The following is a 12,865-nucleotide window of genomic DNA, read 5'->3' as shown; positions in this document are numbered from 1 at the left end:
AATTATTGAATCCGTAATAAGACGTTTCATTTTTTTACAAAATTTCGTTAATTAATGCTATATGAAACATAAATAGAAATCGTATGTCCATCGTTCATCGTTACAAATAAGTAGAAGAAATAGAACAAGGGACATAATTATTTGTGACAATAGTCTGTTTTTGTGACCTCCATCATGTTTTTTTTACATTTTATTTCAACAACAACAACAAATAGCAGGTGTAAATGAATATGAATCTATTGAGTGGAATTTTCACACAGAAAAAAATATCAACGATAATCCTTTTGTTTTAAAACAAATCTGACCATTTTCAAATTTCAAAAATTTTCAAATGATTAAAGAAAATTTCGATGGTCAAACTAGAAAAAAAATTGGCCCGTTAATTGTTTGTTGAAATTGCAATTGGATTATTAAGTAAAAAAGCAGTTACAGTGGACATCATTATCGAAATAATCAAATAAAGTTTATGAATAGACATTTTGAGGTCTTCAATCATTCATTCATAGATGATTATGATTATGATTGTTATAAGACCATGACACTCATCATATTCAGATTGAATGAATAAAACAAATGATGACCATTGATTATTGGAACAAATAAAATAAAATAATAATAAATGCATAATTAAAATGATGATTGCCTGACAGACTGATGAATTGAAAAAAATGTTTGACAATGATGATGGTCAATAATAATCGTTATAAGTTAAGTAAAAAAGCATGTATACTTGTCAACACGTGTGTATACGTAAGAGATGAGAATATTTATTGTTAAAATTCATAAATAAGACAAAAATAATGTTGTTTTCGATGATAATTGATGGTCATATTTTGCCATAACAATAAAACGAATTCATTCAAAACAAAACAAAAAATCAAACTCTTTTGCATACTTTTTTCAAATCAATCAAATCGATTTAGTTATCATTGATGAATGAAACGGGAAATATTGCCAACACACGCACACTGATCATATTTTGTACGACTGTTTCAGAATTATTTTCCATGCCAGTTTTCAATCTTTTTGATTTATGTTAATCAACAGACAAATCAATGGATCATGTTTTTTGTTGCTCTTCTATTCTCTCTATTTATACATAAATAAATAATGAGAATAACAATAATTGACATGAGAAATACAATCATGCGTATCATATTTCCGAATTTGTCTTGGAAAAATCTATCATTCATTTCCAAGCATAAATTCCGCCATACCAAAACATAAACACCGAAAAAACCGATTGAAATATCAACAGAAAAAAATCAATTTATGACAACAAATGGATATAAAATCTATTTATCACTAAGTGATAGCTAAATACATCATTGGTGAATTGCAACAATAATTTTTTTTTCCTATGGTGGTATACCAAGCCTCTTTATTCACAGGCACACAATAAAATATGTAAAATGATCATAATCAGGATTTCCGTATCATCAGTTCAAAACAAAAAGAACGAAAAACTAAAATTATGAATCCAGAGTGTGTGGATTACCGGTTATGTTGTTTTTTTGTCTGTTCTTTCCCGCTAATAGTCGAGGATTGTTTTCTTTTGACCAAAAATGTTAATACAAAATGAAAGGAGGGGGAGACAATTTCCTTTCACAACTTTTCATAACTGCCCCTTGAAAAAATTGATAGAAATTTATTCAAATTTAAAATTATCAAAAATAAAACAGAAACAAAATTCATTTTTTGTATTATAATGATATATCCGTATATAACTATAAAACATCATTATTATAAAGATGATAATGGCTAAAAGAAAACAAGTTAAATCGACAACATCTGGAATTATTAAATTACCGGACAGGATATATACAATTGATTATTACCATAAAATGTTAATTTTTATTTTTTTTATCTTTATTTGATTATCATCATGATATGATTGTCGATATGAATGACGGAAAAATGATTTGAAATTCTGATTATTATCATTACAATAATAATTTATTAAGAAATTGATTGTAGTTTTTTACCCGAACCGAGCAGCCGGCTTTTCATACAAATTTTTGTTTTGAATCATCATCATAGTTACATAATTATATAATCAATAAACAGTATAGTATTTTGTTCTGTTATCTAATATTGGTGCAACAAGATAATTGTGAAGATGGAAAATTCATTTTGAAATTGAAAAAGAAATGAATTTGTGATTTATGATGAATGTTAAATGATAGGGAAAAAATGTTGGTATATCCTCAATTTTACTAATTTTTTTTTGTTTCATTAAAAAACAATAATGAATTATGAATCATTTGTTAATATGGGCGTCGGAATTTGTGCAATTATCATTATTTTTTTAATGATACACAACAAGGAAGAAGAAAATTGTTTTCAATGAAAATACAAATTTTCAACATTAATCCATTTATTCATGCTTGATTCGAATAACACTGGTGGAACGGAAGAATTATTTCAGAACAAAAACAAATTTTCATATTAATTACTTTATACTTTATATTGTTCATTTCCATTATTTTTTCGAATTATCATTTTATGAAATGGGTTGATTTATTTATTCCATTATCATTGATTTTTTGGTAATGATAATTTTTCGATTTATTCATATCACATTCGAAAAAAAGATAAATGTATCAATATTAAAATTGACTTTGTTTCAATAAAAAAGAAACTCTCACACATTATACGTTATTTATTTCATCTTTCCGCATTTTCTTTAAATCATTTGTTTGCATCATTTACAGGTTGTGTGAAGATCAAATTTGAACTTAACCCGTACAGGATTGATGATGATTATCAGTAAATGTTACGGAGATAAATTACTTTAAAGAAGAAAAAACAATTTTTTTTCATCGCTCAAGATTTTCATTTGAAATATAATTTCTGACAAATCTGAGAGAGATAGAGAAAAAAAATCTTTTCCGAATTGAATTAAAGCTGTGTTTAAGTTAAGGATGTAAGATTATTATCATCAATTTTGGATGATAATCTTTTCATTTCAAATTTTTTTCCGATGTTTGAATTCGAACAAAAACAAAAAACATTTACAGACCAATCTTGATAATAATAAAAAATTTATCACATCATTCATTCGAAAAAGCAAAAGTGAAAACATTTCATTATGATCTCATTGTGATCAATTTAAGTATCAAATCAATGATAATAATAATGATCGATCGATCGATCAATCGATTGACAATTCATCTTGTGTTAATGATAATAATTGAATTGTCAAGTAATATAAACTGTTAAGAAAAAGTACAATTGTTTCTTTTTTACTTGAAAAAAAAACAGTTGAAACCTTGGGAAAAAATGTCACCAGAAAAAAAAAGAAGATTGATGCTACTTATTCTTCAAAATAAATAATGAACAAGAAATGATTACAATCCCAAATAATCGTTCAACTGAAAATGAATGATACATTTTTTTTCTTAGATTTGTGTCATCATTACATTAGACACAATAACCTTTTTTCGTTGTTGTTGTTGAATTTTAACATTAAAAAAAATCTGAGATATAGTTTTGAATCAATTTTTTAAAAAATTAAATCGATAAGTATCTAAAATGTCAAATTGATTAGTTTTCAGTTCGTTATTATGAAACATCATTTATTTGCGATTACGTGCTGCAAACAAACAAACAAACAAAAATCAAACAAATAAAATTTGAAATTTACCAATTAAATACACAACCTAAAGATATAATCGATTAGAAAATAAAATTGCAAGAAATTAATTCTAAATCTATAATGAGATGAAAAAAATCCATTCGTGAATCTGTTTTTTAATCATGTCCGCGCTTATAAACCTTTCCATAAAACCAATTAAAATATTATTTTGTACTATACAAACGTGCACGCGTTGCACGTGCACATTTATCTACTTATCGATATTTTTATTTTTTGATTTGAAATACGAAAACATTTATTAATCAAATCAGTTGTTTGTTCCGTTTTTTATATGTCATAATTCATGTATATTTGTCTTCCATAATCAACAAAAATCATATTCAATATTACAATCAACATTATGTTTTACATTACTTGATCATCATGTTCGTCAATTCTCAATTTAATGATGATGATGATGATGTAAAATAATTTGATTGAATAATAATTTTTTTTCTTTTTTTTTTCTTTCTTAGCATGATATGACCGTATATCATTGGTTTGGATTGATTTTTTTTCTTGTTTATCAAAATAAATAAAAATCATTATTGATACCACTCACTTGTAGGACCTTAAATTAAATGAGATGCTAAGAAAACATGCCTATAGAAACAACTATGTGTGTTATATGACAAGGTATGCAAATATTGTTCGGTTCCATAATTAAAATCATTATGAAGCAATCATATATTACACGCATACACATACATGGCCCAACGAAACGATGATGACTCTTACAAATTCAAAATCATAATGATGATCTCGCCTTTTTTCCTATTTGGTAAACTTTCTCTTGATGATGATTGTGACAAACAGCGTATTCAGAGAAGAAAAACAAATCAAATAAAATCCATGCCTGTTTCATGAAGAAAACGACGACGACGACGACTACGAATAAGAACGAGTGTTTAAGGATTAGAGCAAAGTGAATGAAATGTAAAAATCTTAAGAGAATGATGCTACATAGTATTTTTTTTACACAAAATATAAAAAACGAGAACGAAAATTCCAAATGTTGAATCAAATTCCAAAGTATAAAAAGACAGCATTAAAATCGGAGAAAAAGTAAAGAACAAAAATCTTTGATCAAATAATTTTTACTTTTCATAGTTTATCTTCAAAAAAAATCAAGTTGTGTAAGTGAAATTTCTTTTTCTTCTTCAAGATTGTGAAATATTTTCTTTTATCAATAAGAAATCAGAGAAATAAAAAATTTAATTCGATTCCGTGATAGTTGATCATTTTATCTATTATTTTAAATGGTTGTTGGTGTATGTTTTAATAAGGCCATCATTTAAATTAAGTTTTTTTTTATTTCAAAATTTTTTTAGTGACCATCATCTTCAGAGAAGAAAACTGAAACAATAATTCGTTCAACATTTTGAATTATTATTTCATTTTTGTTTCGATTGCAATCATTGTTTTAATATTTTATCCAGTATTTTTTTTTTGTCTATTTTTTCTCCAGTATTATTATTATCATTTCGAAAATTCCGAAAAAATAATTCTATCATCATGCAAATCAAGGTGAATTTTTTAAATGATGGAAAAATTTTAATCTCATTGTTTTTTCTCCCGTTAAATTTACATTACAATGTTTAATATTTAAAAAATTGCACATCAACATCTTAGCTTAACGTAAAAATTGTATTCATATTAGCCACATTTATTACGGCTTGTTTGGCTCAAAAAGGTGGTTCATATGGTAAAACTTTGTTGAATGAAAATCGTAGTCCAGCCAGACAAATTCAACAACAACAAGTTTTTCAACAAGCCGCTGTTGCACCAATTGTACAACAAACTTTTCAACAAGCTCCAGTTCAACAGGTAAATTTGAATTTATTATCAATAAAATAATATATTACATTTATTTTTATTGAAAATTTAATTTCTAGTACGAAGATGATCAAGCAGCCGTTGCTGGTCCAGTCCGTCAACGACCAGGAGAAGCAGCATTATCTGCACCAATACCCGATAGTGATGACGGTAGTGGCGAACAACATCCAGCACCTGAACCATATTCATTCTCTTATTCGGTAAATGATGAACAAAGTGGTTCGGAAATATCTCGTGAAGAATCACAGGATGCTAGTGGAAATGTTATTGGTATGTTAAAATTAGTCATATTAATGATGACAACATTCGATTTGACAAAAAAAAACAAATAGATAAATTAGCGTTGATTTAGAAATGATTCCGATAGGCCATATAAAGTAATTAGGCAATTTGGATTGAATTTAGACATAGACATTAGATCTTATTTGATATGTAAAATAGGTCATATTCCAAAACAATGCGCCTAAATTATTTACTCACGAATTTTCACGCCTACATTTAGGATTCTATCATATTCGTGATGCTGAAGGTCGTATGCGTCGTGTTGATTATACAGCTGGTCCTGAAGGCTTTCGTGTAAGTTGAATAACCCATTGTTTAAAAATATGACAAAATTTCAAATTTCTAAATTTGGATTTCGTAATTGTTTATTTTGAAAAATAGGCCGTAATCCGTTCAAATGAAGAAGGTCTTGCCAACAAAGATTCAGCTGATGCTAAATATGAAGTAGATGAAGTTCCAGCCGATCGACAAAATGCAGCAGCACTCGCAGCACAATCACGCGCACAAGCTGCAGGTTATGGACAACAACAGGCAGGACCATCCGGTTACGGACAACAACAACAACAACAACAAGCAGGACTATCCGGTTCATTAAGTGGTTCATCTTATGCAGATGAAGCTGCTGCTGCACCACAACCACAATCAAGCTATGCATTAGCTGGCAATGAACGTCAACGTTTACAACCACAAACGAAAGGATTACCGAAAGCACCAAGTTCATTTGTTTCACCTGTGCAACAACAACGACCTGTAGCACCATTGATTCAGCAAACATTTCAACCGGCTCCAATTGTTCAACAACAACAACAGCCGGTACAACCAACTCAATCCACATCCTATTTACCATCAAGACCAGCTGCTGCTGTAGCTTCCACATCCACACAAGAACCACAAGTTTTTGAACAACAACATCAACAGCAACAACAACAAAGTGAAGAGGGTAATTATAATTTGATTTAAATACCCTAAATCCAATAGGATTAATTTCCTTCCTTCCTTCCTTCCTTGTTCATATGTTACCTGAAGCTTTCTTTTGAAATCCTTTTCTATGGCCCAATACATAAATATGAGCTCTCATCTAATCCATCCATAAACCCACCAACCAAATCATCATATAAAATATATTCTTGTATTCAAGTGCCAAATTAAAAATTTTTTTTGCTGCTATGAATGATTGCAAATAAAATCAATCAGATACAGCTGCAATTCAACCAATCATAAATCATCGCCATTCATCATCACATTCGTCATCATTTCCATCACGTATAACACCAATTTTACGGCCAGTAAGCCGAGTACAGCCACAACAATTCAAATTACCACCATTTTTTCAACGAGAAGAATATGAAGATCAACAAAGATTACAATCGGTCAAATCAAAACGATGGGCATTACCATTAAATATTTTTTCTTCCCAAAGAATATCGTTCATGATCAAAACGATATTGATAACATAGTCAGCGAATATAAAATAACCAAAGGAAAAATCTAATTCACTCAACGTTTAAGCAAATCCAAAAAAAAAATGGGGCAGTACTTTCGGGAAACAGGATTCATTTGTACCTTTAATAAAAAAACATACATACAAACAAATGTCTTTATGGAATCAATTCATTTTTTTCAATTCAATATCAATGTTTCATTGAGATTTGATATATTTTTCTTTGTATAAAATTAAATCGAATTTTTTTAAATAATTTTCTTATGCCATAAATACATTATTCCTAAGAAAAAAAACGAAAAAATTAATAAAAATTTAAATTAAATTTTAGGAAAAAAAAATTCAAACAGAATTCTTTTTCCATTATAAAATGCAAACACAAACCATAATTATCGATTGAATGATTGAAACAATCGATTATGATGAATCAATTATGGTTCACCAAGATGATGTTGATGACGGTGGTTATAAAAAAGACCATAGCATCTAAGCTGTCAGCTAATGTAACAAGAAAAATAGATAAACCATCAAATTCAATCTCGACACAAAATCCCGAAAGCTTAAATGTAACTATAGTATTGGTCATAAGTTTTATGGTGGGCTTTTTTATCGGTCTAATCATCTTTCTATACTACATTCTATATTATGAAGGTGAAGGCCGATTATTTGCCGAACGATCAGTAATAACAGAAGATTTTTGTCAATCATCTGAAACATTGGTGCCAGCACTGAAAAAATCAACAATTACAACACCAACAACAACTTCATCAATTTCATCTGAAATGACGGTAAAAAAACAGAAAAAGAAAAATCATCGTCATCAATTGTTCACACCTGGTAATAATGAAAGGAAAACATCAAAATTTCACTTATTAAAGTCCTGTTTTTCTGGTACAATTCGATTTATTTCGAAACGAGTGACAAAACGCTCATATTCATTATCATCATCATCATCATTATCATCATCATCATCAGCAACGACACCAACACTAACGACAACAACAACGAAAACAATATCCACATGAAAATTATTAATCAAAATTAAAAAATCAACAATGCTTACACCGAAAACATTAACAATAAATCGGACCCGAAAACGAAAAACAATGAATAAATTTACAATAAAATCCACATTTGTAATCATGACCAAACGATGGCGTTAATGATCGTTGTTTCATTTCCCTCCTTTTTTTACCTTAAGAAAATAAAGAAAAAATAATTAAATCCAACAACCCTTGTTGGCCTGAAGTTTATATTTTTGTTTGTTTTTTTTCAGAATTAGAATCTAGTGTGAAAAAATGATTTGAATTCTGAATTCTGGATTTTTTCTCATTTGGTTGAAGGCAAACAAATAAAAAAAAAGAAATAAAATTCATCTGGAAAAATTGCCCATTTTTTTCATTTTACAAAAAAATGACAATATTCGCTGTTGGAAATATTTAGAAAAAAATTGTGCAATTTTAAAAATCAAATGCCTAGATAATAATAATGGATAAAAATTGATGCGGCGGCAATGATCCGACAATTTCATCATAATATGGACCATTAAATTGGCCAATTTTTAGCTTGAATGTAGAATGATGAAAAAAAATGAAAAAAAACTGGACTATATCAAATAGAAAAGGTTCATCATCATCTGGCCATTAAGATGAATGCTATTCGGAAATAACAACAACAACACCACATCACACCACACACACCCTCTTCACTATAGTTTTCGGTCACCGTCCGTTAATAATTTCAAACATATTTGGTAAAAAAAAATAATACTTAACATCAATAAACTTCGGGCAAAACTTAGAAAACTTATACCGGGAATGAATTTAGGTCGACAATTTATGAAAGAAATAGAAAAAAATTATGAAGTTTTCCTGACACTTGTCCTTCTGACGATGATGATGATGATACATGTAGAATAATTATCATTCAAGTAAAAGTTTCAAAAATTTTGAACAACTCAAACTGGAACTGATAATTCTCTTTTGTAAGTGTGTGTGTTTGTGTATTTGTCATCATCATCAATGTAATAAAACTTGTTTTCTTTTCTCATCAAACATAAAACTCTTAATGGACATCAAATAAAAAAAATGATGAACAAAATAGACATAACAAAAAAATGAGCTTATAATGACCGGAATAGAATTCTTGTTATATTCCAATGATAATGATAGTTGTATTTAGAAAAAAAATCGACAAATTTTAAATCGATTTCAAAAAAAAATGATGATACATTTTGATAAATTTTCTTCTTTTTTAATGTTCTATTTTATATGATAAAAAAATATGATCATTAGTTTGCGTCGTCCGGGAATCGAACCCGGGCCGCCCGCGTACTTCCGTATATCGAAACTATCGATAATTTTCAAGATGGCAGGCGAGCATTCTACCACTGAACCAACGACGCTTTCAAACTCGGAATGAACATAGGAATTGTACATTGATCCAATTGAACCATTGTTGGTCAATTGATGTAAGTATATGTTTTTTGATACATTTTCATTAACTCAAATCATGCAAGATATTATAGAAAAAAACTTGAAAAACATTACATAATAAGAAAAACAGATATAGTGAATATTGACGTCAATCAAGCAATCAGGCAACTTCGATAGTAGTCATATGGAAAAAACCTGTTTGACTTGTGTGAGCCAGATCTCATCATCATCATAATAATCATGCTTAGATCATCGATGATAGTCAAGTTTTGTGTATAACATATGGACGAAATTTCGTTCAAATTCTAATAACGATAAGATTGAAGAATAATGTTTTTTTTTCTTAAGAATAATAGAACTTATAGATTCTTGAAATTCAAAAAAAAATTCCTAAAAGTTTTCGGCCTCAAAATGATGATGATCATCAACGTCAACCGTAAATGAATATTAATGAATCATCATCATCATCAGATTCGTTTCTTTACGTTTAGACGATTATAATCACACAATGCAAGACAATGTTATTCTCATTTTCATGATCGTGGAAAAAAGTTTTAAAAGAAAAGAAAAAAAGACAAAAATTTCATTATTCTTCACTTTTTTTGTCGATTTCTTTTTCATCACATACTTTCGAAAGTGTTACTCAATAAAAAAACGAAAGAAAGAAAAAATTCAACATTTAATTTCATCATTTCATGATTGAATCGTTGGAATTGGTGGAAAACATGTTTCAACAAAAAAAAAAAGAAAGAAAAAAGATTTCAAAACATTAGGCTTATTTTGCATTTTCAACATATAATGGCCAAAGTTTCTCAATAACAACGGCAACCAACATACCATACCATCATCATTATCATTATCATTATCATCATCATCATCATCATCTTGATCTTATTCTTTTCAAGCCATTTTTTCAATATAAATGATTAGTGTTCATCAATCAGAATATTTTCAAGATTTTGTTCCATGCATCAAGTTTTTTCAAATTCTTTTCTTTTCCACACTGATATTCATTAATTTTGGAAACCATTTGTTTCGATATTTTTCAAAATTGATTCACCATTCTGTTTAATCTAAATAAATAAATAAATTGATTCGAATATTTTCATTTTTTGAAAATTAATAATAATCGTTTGAAGTTTTCAAATGGAGAATTGTTCCTTGTTCTATTCTTTTTCCTAAATAAAAAAATTCTAAAAATATTGTAACAATAATAATAAATGAACAAACAAATTTATGAAAAAAATGTGTTCCAATTTTTTTTTCTTCAAACATTTTTCTATATGTTTTTGGTTTCTTGCATTGAATGAAAATATCTGTGATGATGATATGAATTCATTTTTCATTATTCATTGTGTTCATTGGGATCATCGATATTATTCGTCTGAAATTCTAAAGTGTCGTCATTATTATTTTTTCCTACTCTTTATACAAAAACGGAACAGTAAAAGTATTCAATTTAATCTATGAATTTTTTCAGTTTATTACTTTCATTTTTGTTTAGAATTTAACTTACAACCTTAAAACCTTAAATTAATAGCAGGAAAAAAGATGAGACAAATGGTAGAAATAGAAGTAGAGAAATCTGTTCTTGATTCACAATAATAATAATATTCCAATCCGATCAATTATTTTTCTTAGAAAAAAATTAATTCACTATCTGTTGAATAATATCTTGGGTCATATAATTTTGTTAAGCAAAAAAAGTGCATAAATTTTGGTTAAATTCACATTGAGTAATTGTGAAAAAACGATTATAATCATCGAATCAATTTGTTTCAAATTAATTGTGATAATTTTCTTATATCCAATGAAACGATAATAATAATAATCGTAATCATTATATAAATAGCATCAATATGACTTGAAATTGATTACACCATTGGGAACAATTTCAATAAATTTATATATTCTTCTGATGAAACCAAATGTCAATGATTTTTTTTTTTTTTTTTTTTTTGAGCAAAAAAAACTATTTCAAGCATGAAAAACATCATTGAAATTTTCAATTTTATTTTTATTGTTGTTTTTTTCTGTCCAAACGATTTGATCAGATGCTAATGCTGCCGTTTCATTATAAAAAAAACAAACAAATAAAATGTTAACACAGAATGCATAGAATCGTATGTTTTGTTTTTTGATAATATTTTTTATGCATTCAGCACCAAATCATTTTCATAAGCAACAATAAAAGAAATTTCCATAAAAAAGTGATGAAAAAATCATAAATATTTGATATGTTATGTAACATATCATACATTTATTATTATTATTTTTGCTTTGCCATAAATAAACAATTGTAAATTACTATAGATATCAATCATTTGACAATTGATTATTGATAATTCATTAAAATACATATAGATCTATTTATTGAATCAATTTCTATTTCATAGGAAAAAAATGATAGATCATAGTCGAAACATGAATCGTAGAAATAAAAAACATTAACAATGGCCAATAATGACAATGACAATGACAACAACAACAACAAAAATTATCCAATTCCCCAGGAGATATATGGCAAAAAAAAAGAAGTGGAAATAAGAAATGGATCAAACATAAAACCTCGTGGGGACATATAAGATCTTTTTTTAACAAAACAAAACGAAAAAAAAAGGAAGAGAGAATAAGAGAAAAAAGGAAAGAATCTTTTACTTCATGATCTATGCATGTATGCAAGTTCTGTCGTTTTCGTTTTATTCATTCCTTATCATTGAATTCAATGTAATCAATCAGTTTAACATTAGAAATCGAATGTCAGGTTGAATGTTTTCCCTCTAAATGACGTGTATGTATGTGTGTCTGTGTTTGAATTATTCAATTCATCCATGCTGAAATGAAAAGTCAAAAATAGTCAAAAAAATAGTCGTTTACAGTTTCTATGATTTAAAAGCCAAAAAAAAAAAAGAAAAAAAAAAGAGAGAGAAATAAAAATTAAATCAACGAAATATAAAAAGATCAGAACAACAACAACAACAAGTCAATGAATAAATTCCATCAGAACCATCGAGCCATGATGGACATCAAAATTCAATGGAAATTGATGGAAATGTTATTTTTTTCACATTGATAACAACTGTATGTGTTTATATAATTAGAAATGAAAATATCATCATCTATGACTACAATATCCAAAGATGTAAGATAATAATGTTGAAAAAAAAATAAATCGAATTTCAAAGTATGTGAAAAATTCTTTGCAATTTCAATTTATACGATATACATTAAATC

At 27.7% G+C, this 12,865-nt stretch overlaps 1 protein-coding gene, 1 long non-coding RNA gene and 1 other non-coding gene across 5 annotated transcripts in view; 1 reads left to right on the top strand and 2 right to left on the bottom strand.

Moving 5' to 3' along the window:
- LOC113788347 (uncharacterized) overlaps window positions 1–7,452 on the top strand; it is a 69,315-nt gene extending 61,863 nt beyond the window's left edge. The window contains exons 2-7 of one of the 3 annotated variants that reach the window (XM_075824626.1): window positions 5,140–5,164; window positions 5,270–5,464; window positions 5,533–5,743; window positions 5,976–6,049; window positions 6,137–6,695; window positions 6,950–7,452. In XM_075824626.1, the coding sequence (XP_075680741.1) occupies window positions 5,153–5,164; window positions 5,270–5,464; window positions 5,533–5,743; window positions 5,976–6,049; window positions 6,137–6,695; window positions 6,950–7,212 (1,314 nt within the window). In that variant the 5' untranslated portion in view covers window positions 5,140–5,152 and the 3' untranslated portion in view covers window positions 7,213–7,452. Of the gene's footprint in view, window positions 1–5,095; window positions 5,165–5,269; window positions 5,465–5,532; window positions 5,744–5,975; window positions 6,050–6,136; window positions 6,696–6,781; window positions 6,924–6,949 lie in introns of those variants that run through there. The other 2 variants (XM_027337820.2, XM_027337812.2) reach the window with 2 other exon arrangements.
- Window positions 6,999–8,472, bottom strand: LOC142646252 (uncharacterized). The gene is made up of 2 exons (XR_012847218.1): window positions 7,581–8,472; window positions 6,999–7,479 (listed from the first exon to the last, which is right to left on the bottom strand). It is a non-coding gene; the product is annotated as an uncharacterized LOC142646252 (long non-coding RNA).
- Window positions 8,473–9,492: 1,020 nt separating this feature from the next.
- TRNAG-GCC (transfer RNA glycine (anticodon GCC)) lies at window positions 9,493–9,600 on the bottom strand. The gene is made up of 2 exons: window positions 9,565–9,600; window positions 9,493–9,527 (listed from the first exon to the last, which is right to left on the bottom strand). It is a non-coding gene; the product is annotated as a tRNA-Gly (tRNA).
- Between the last annotated feature and the right edge of the window lie 3,265 nt (window positions 9,601–12,865).

The sequence above is a fragment of the Dermatophagoides pteronyssinus genome, unplaced genomic scaffold (assembly GCF_027571235.1).
Source record: "Dermatophagoides pteronyssinus isolate colony J.1.1.1.1 unplaced genomic scaffold, Derpt_VIB-CSIC_2022.12 sq0002, whole genome shotgun sequence".
NCBI classification, from domain to species: domain Eukaryota; kingdom Metazoa; phylum Arthropoda; class Arachnida; order Sarcoptiformes; family Pyroglyphidae; genus Dermatophagoides; species Dermatophagoides pteronyssinus.
Note: the sequence above shows the minus strand (reverse complement) of the source record. Positions and strands in the feature narration are given on the sequence as shown.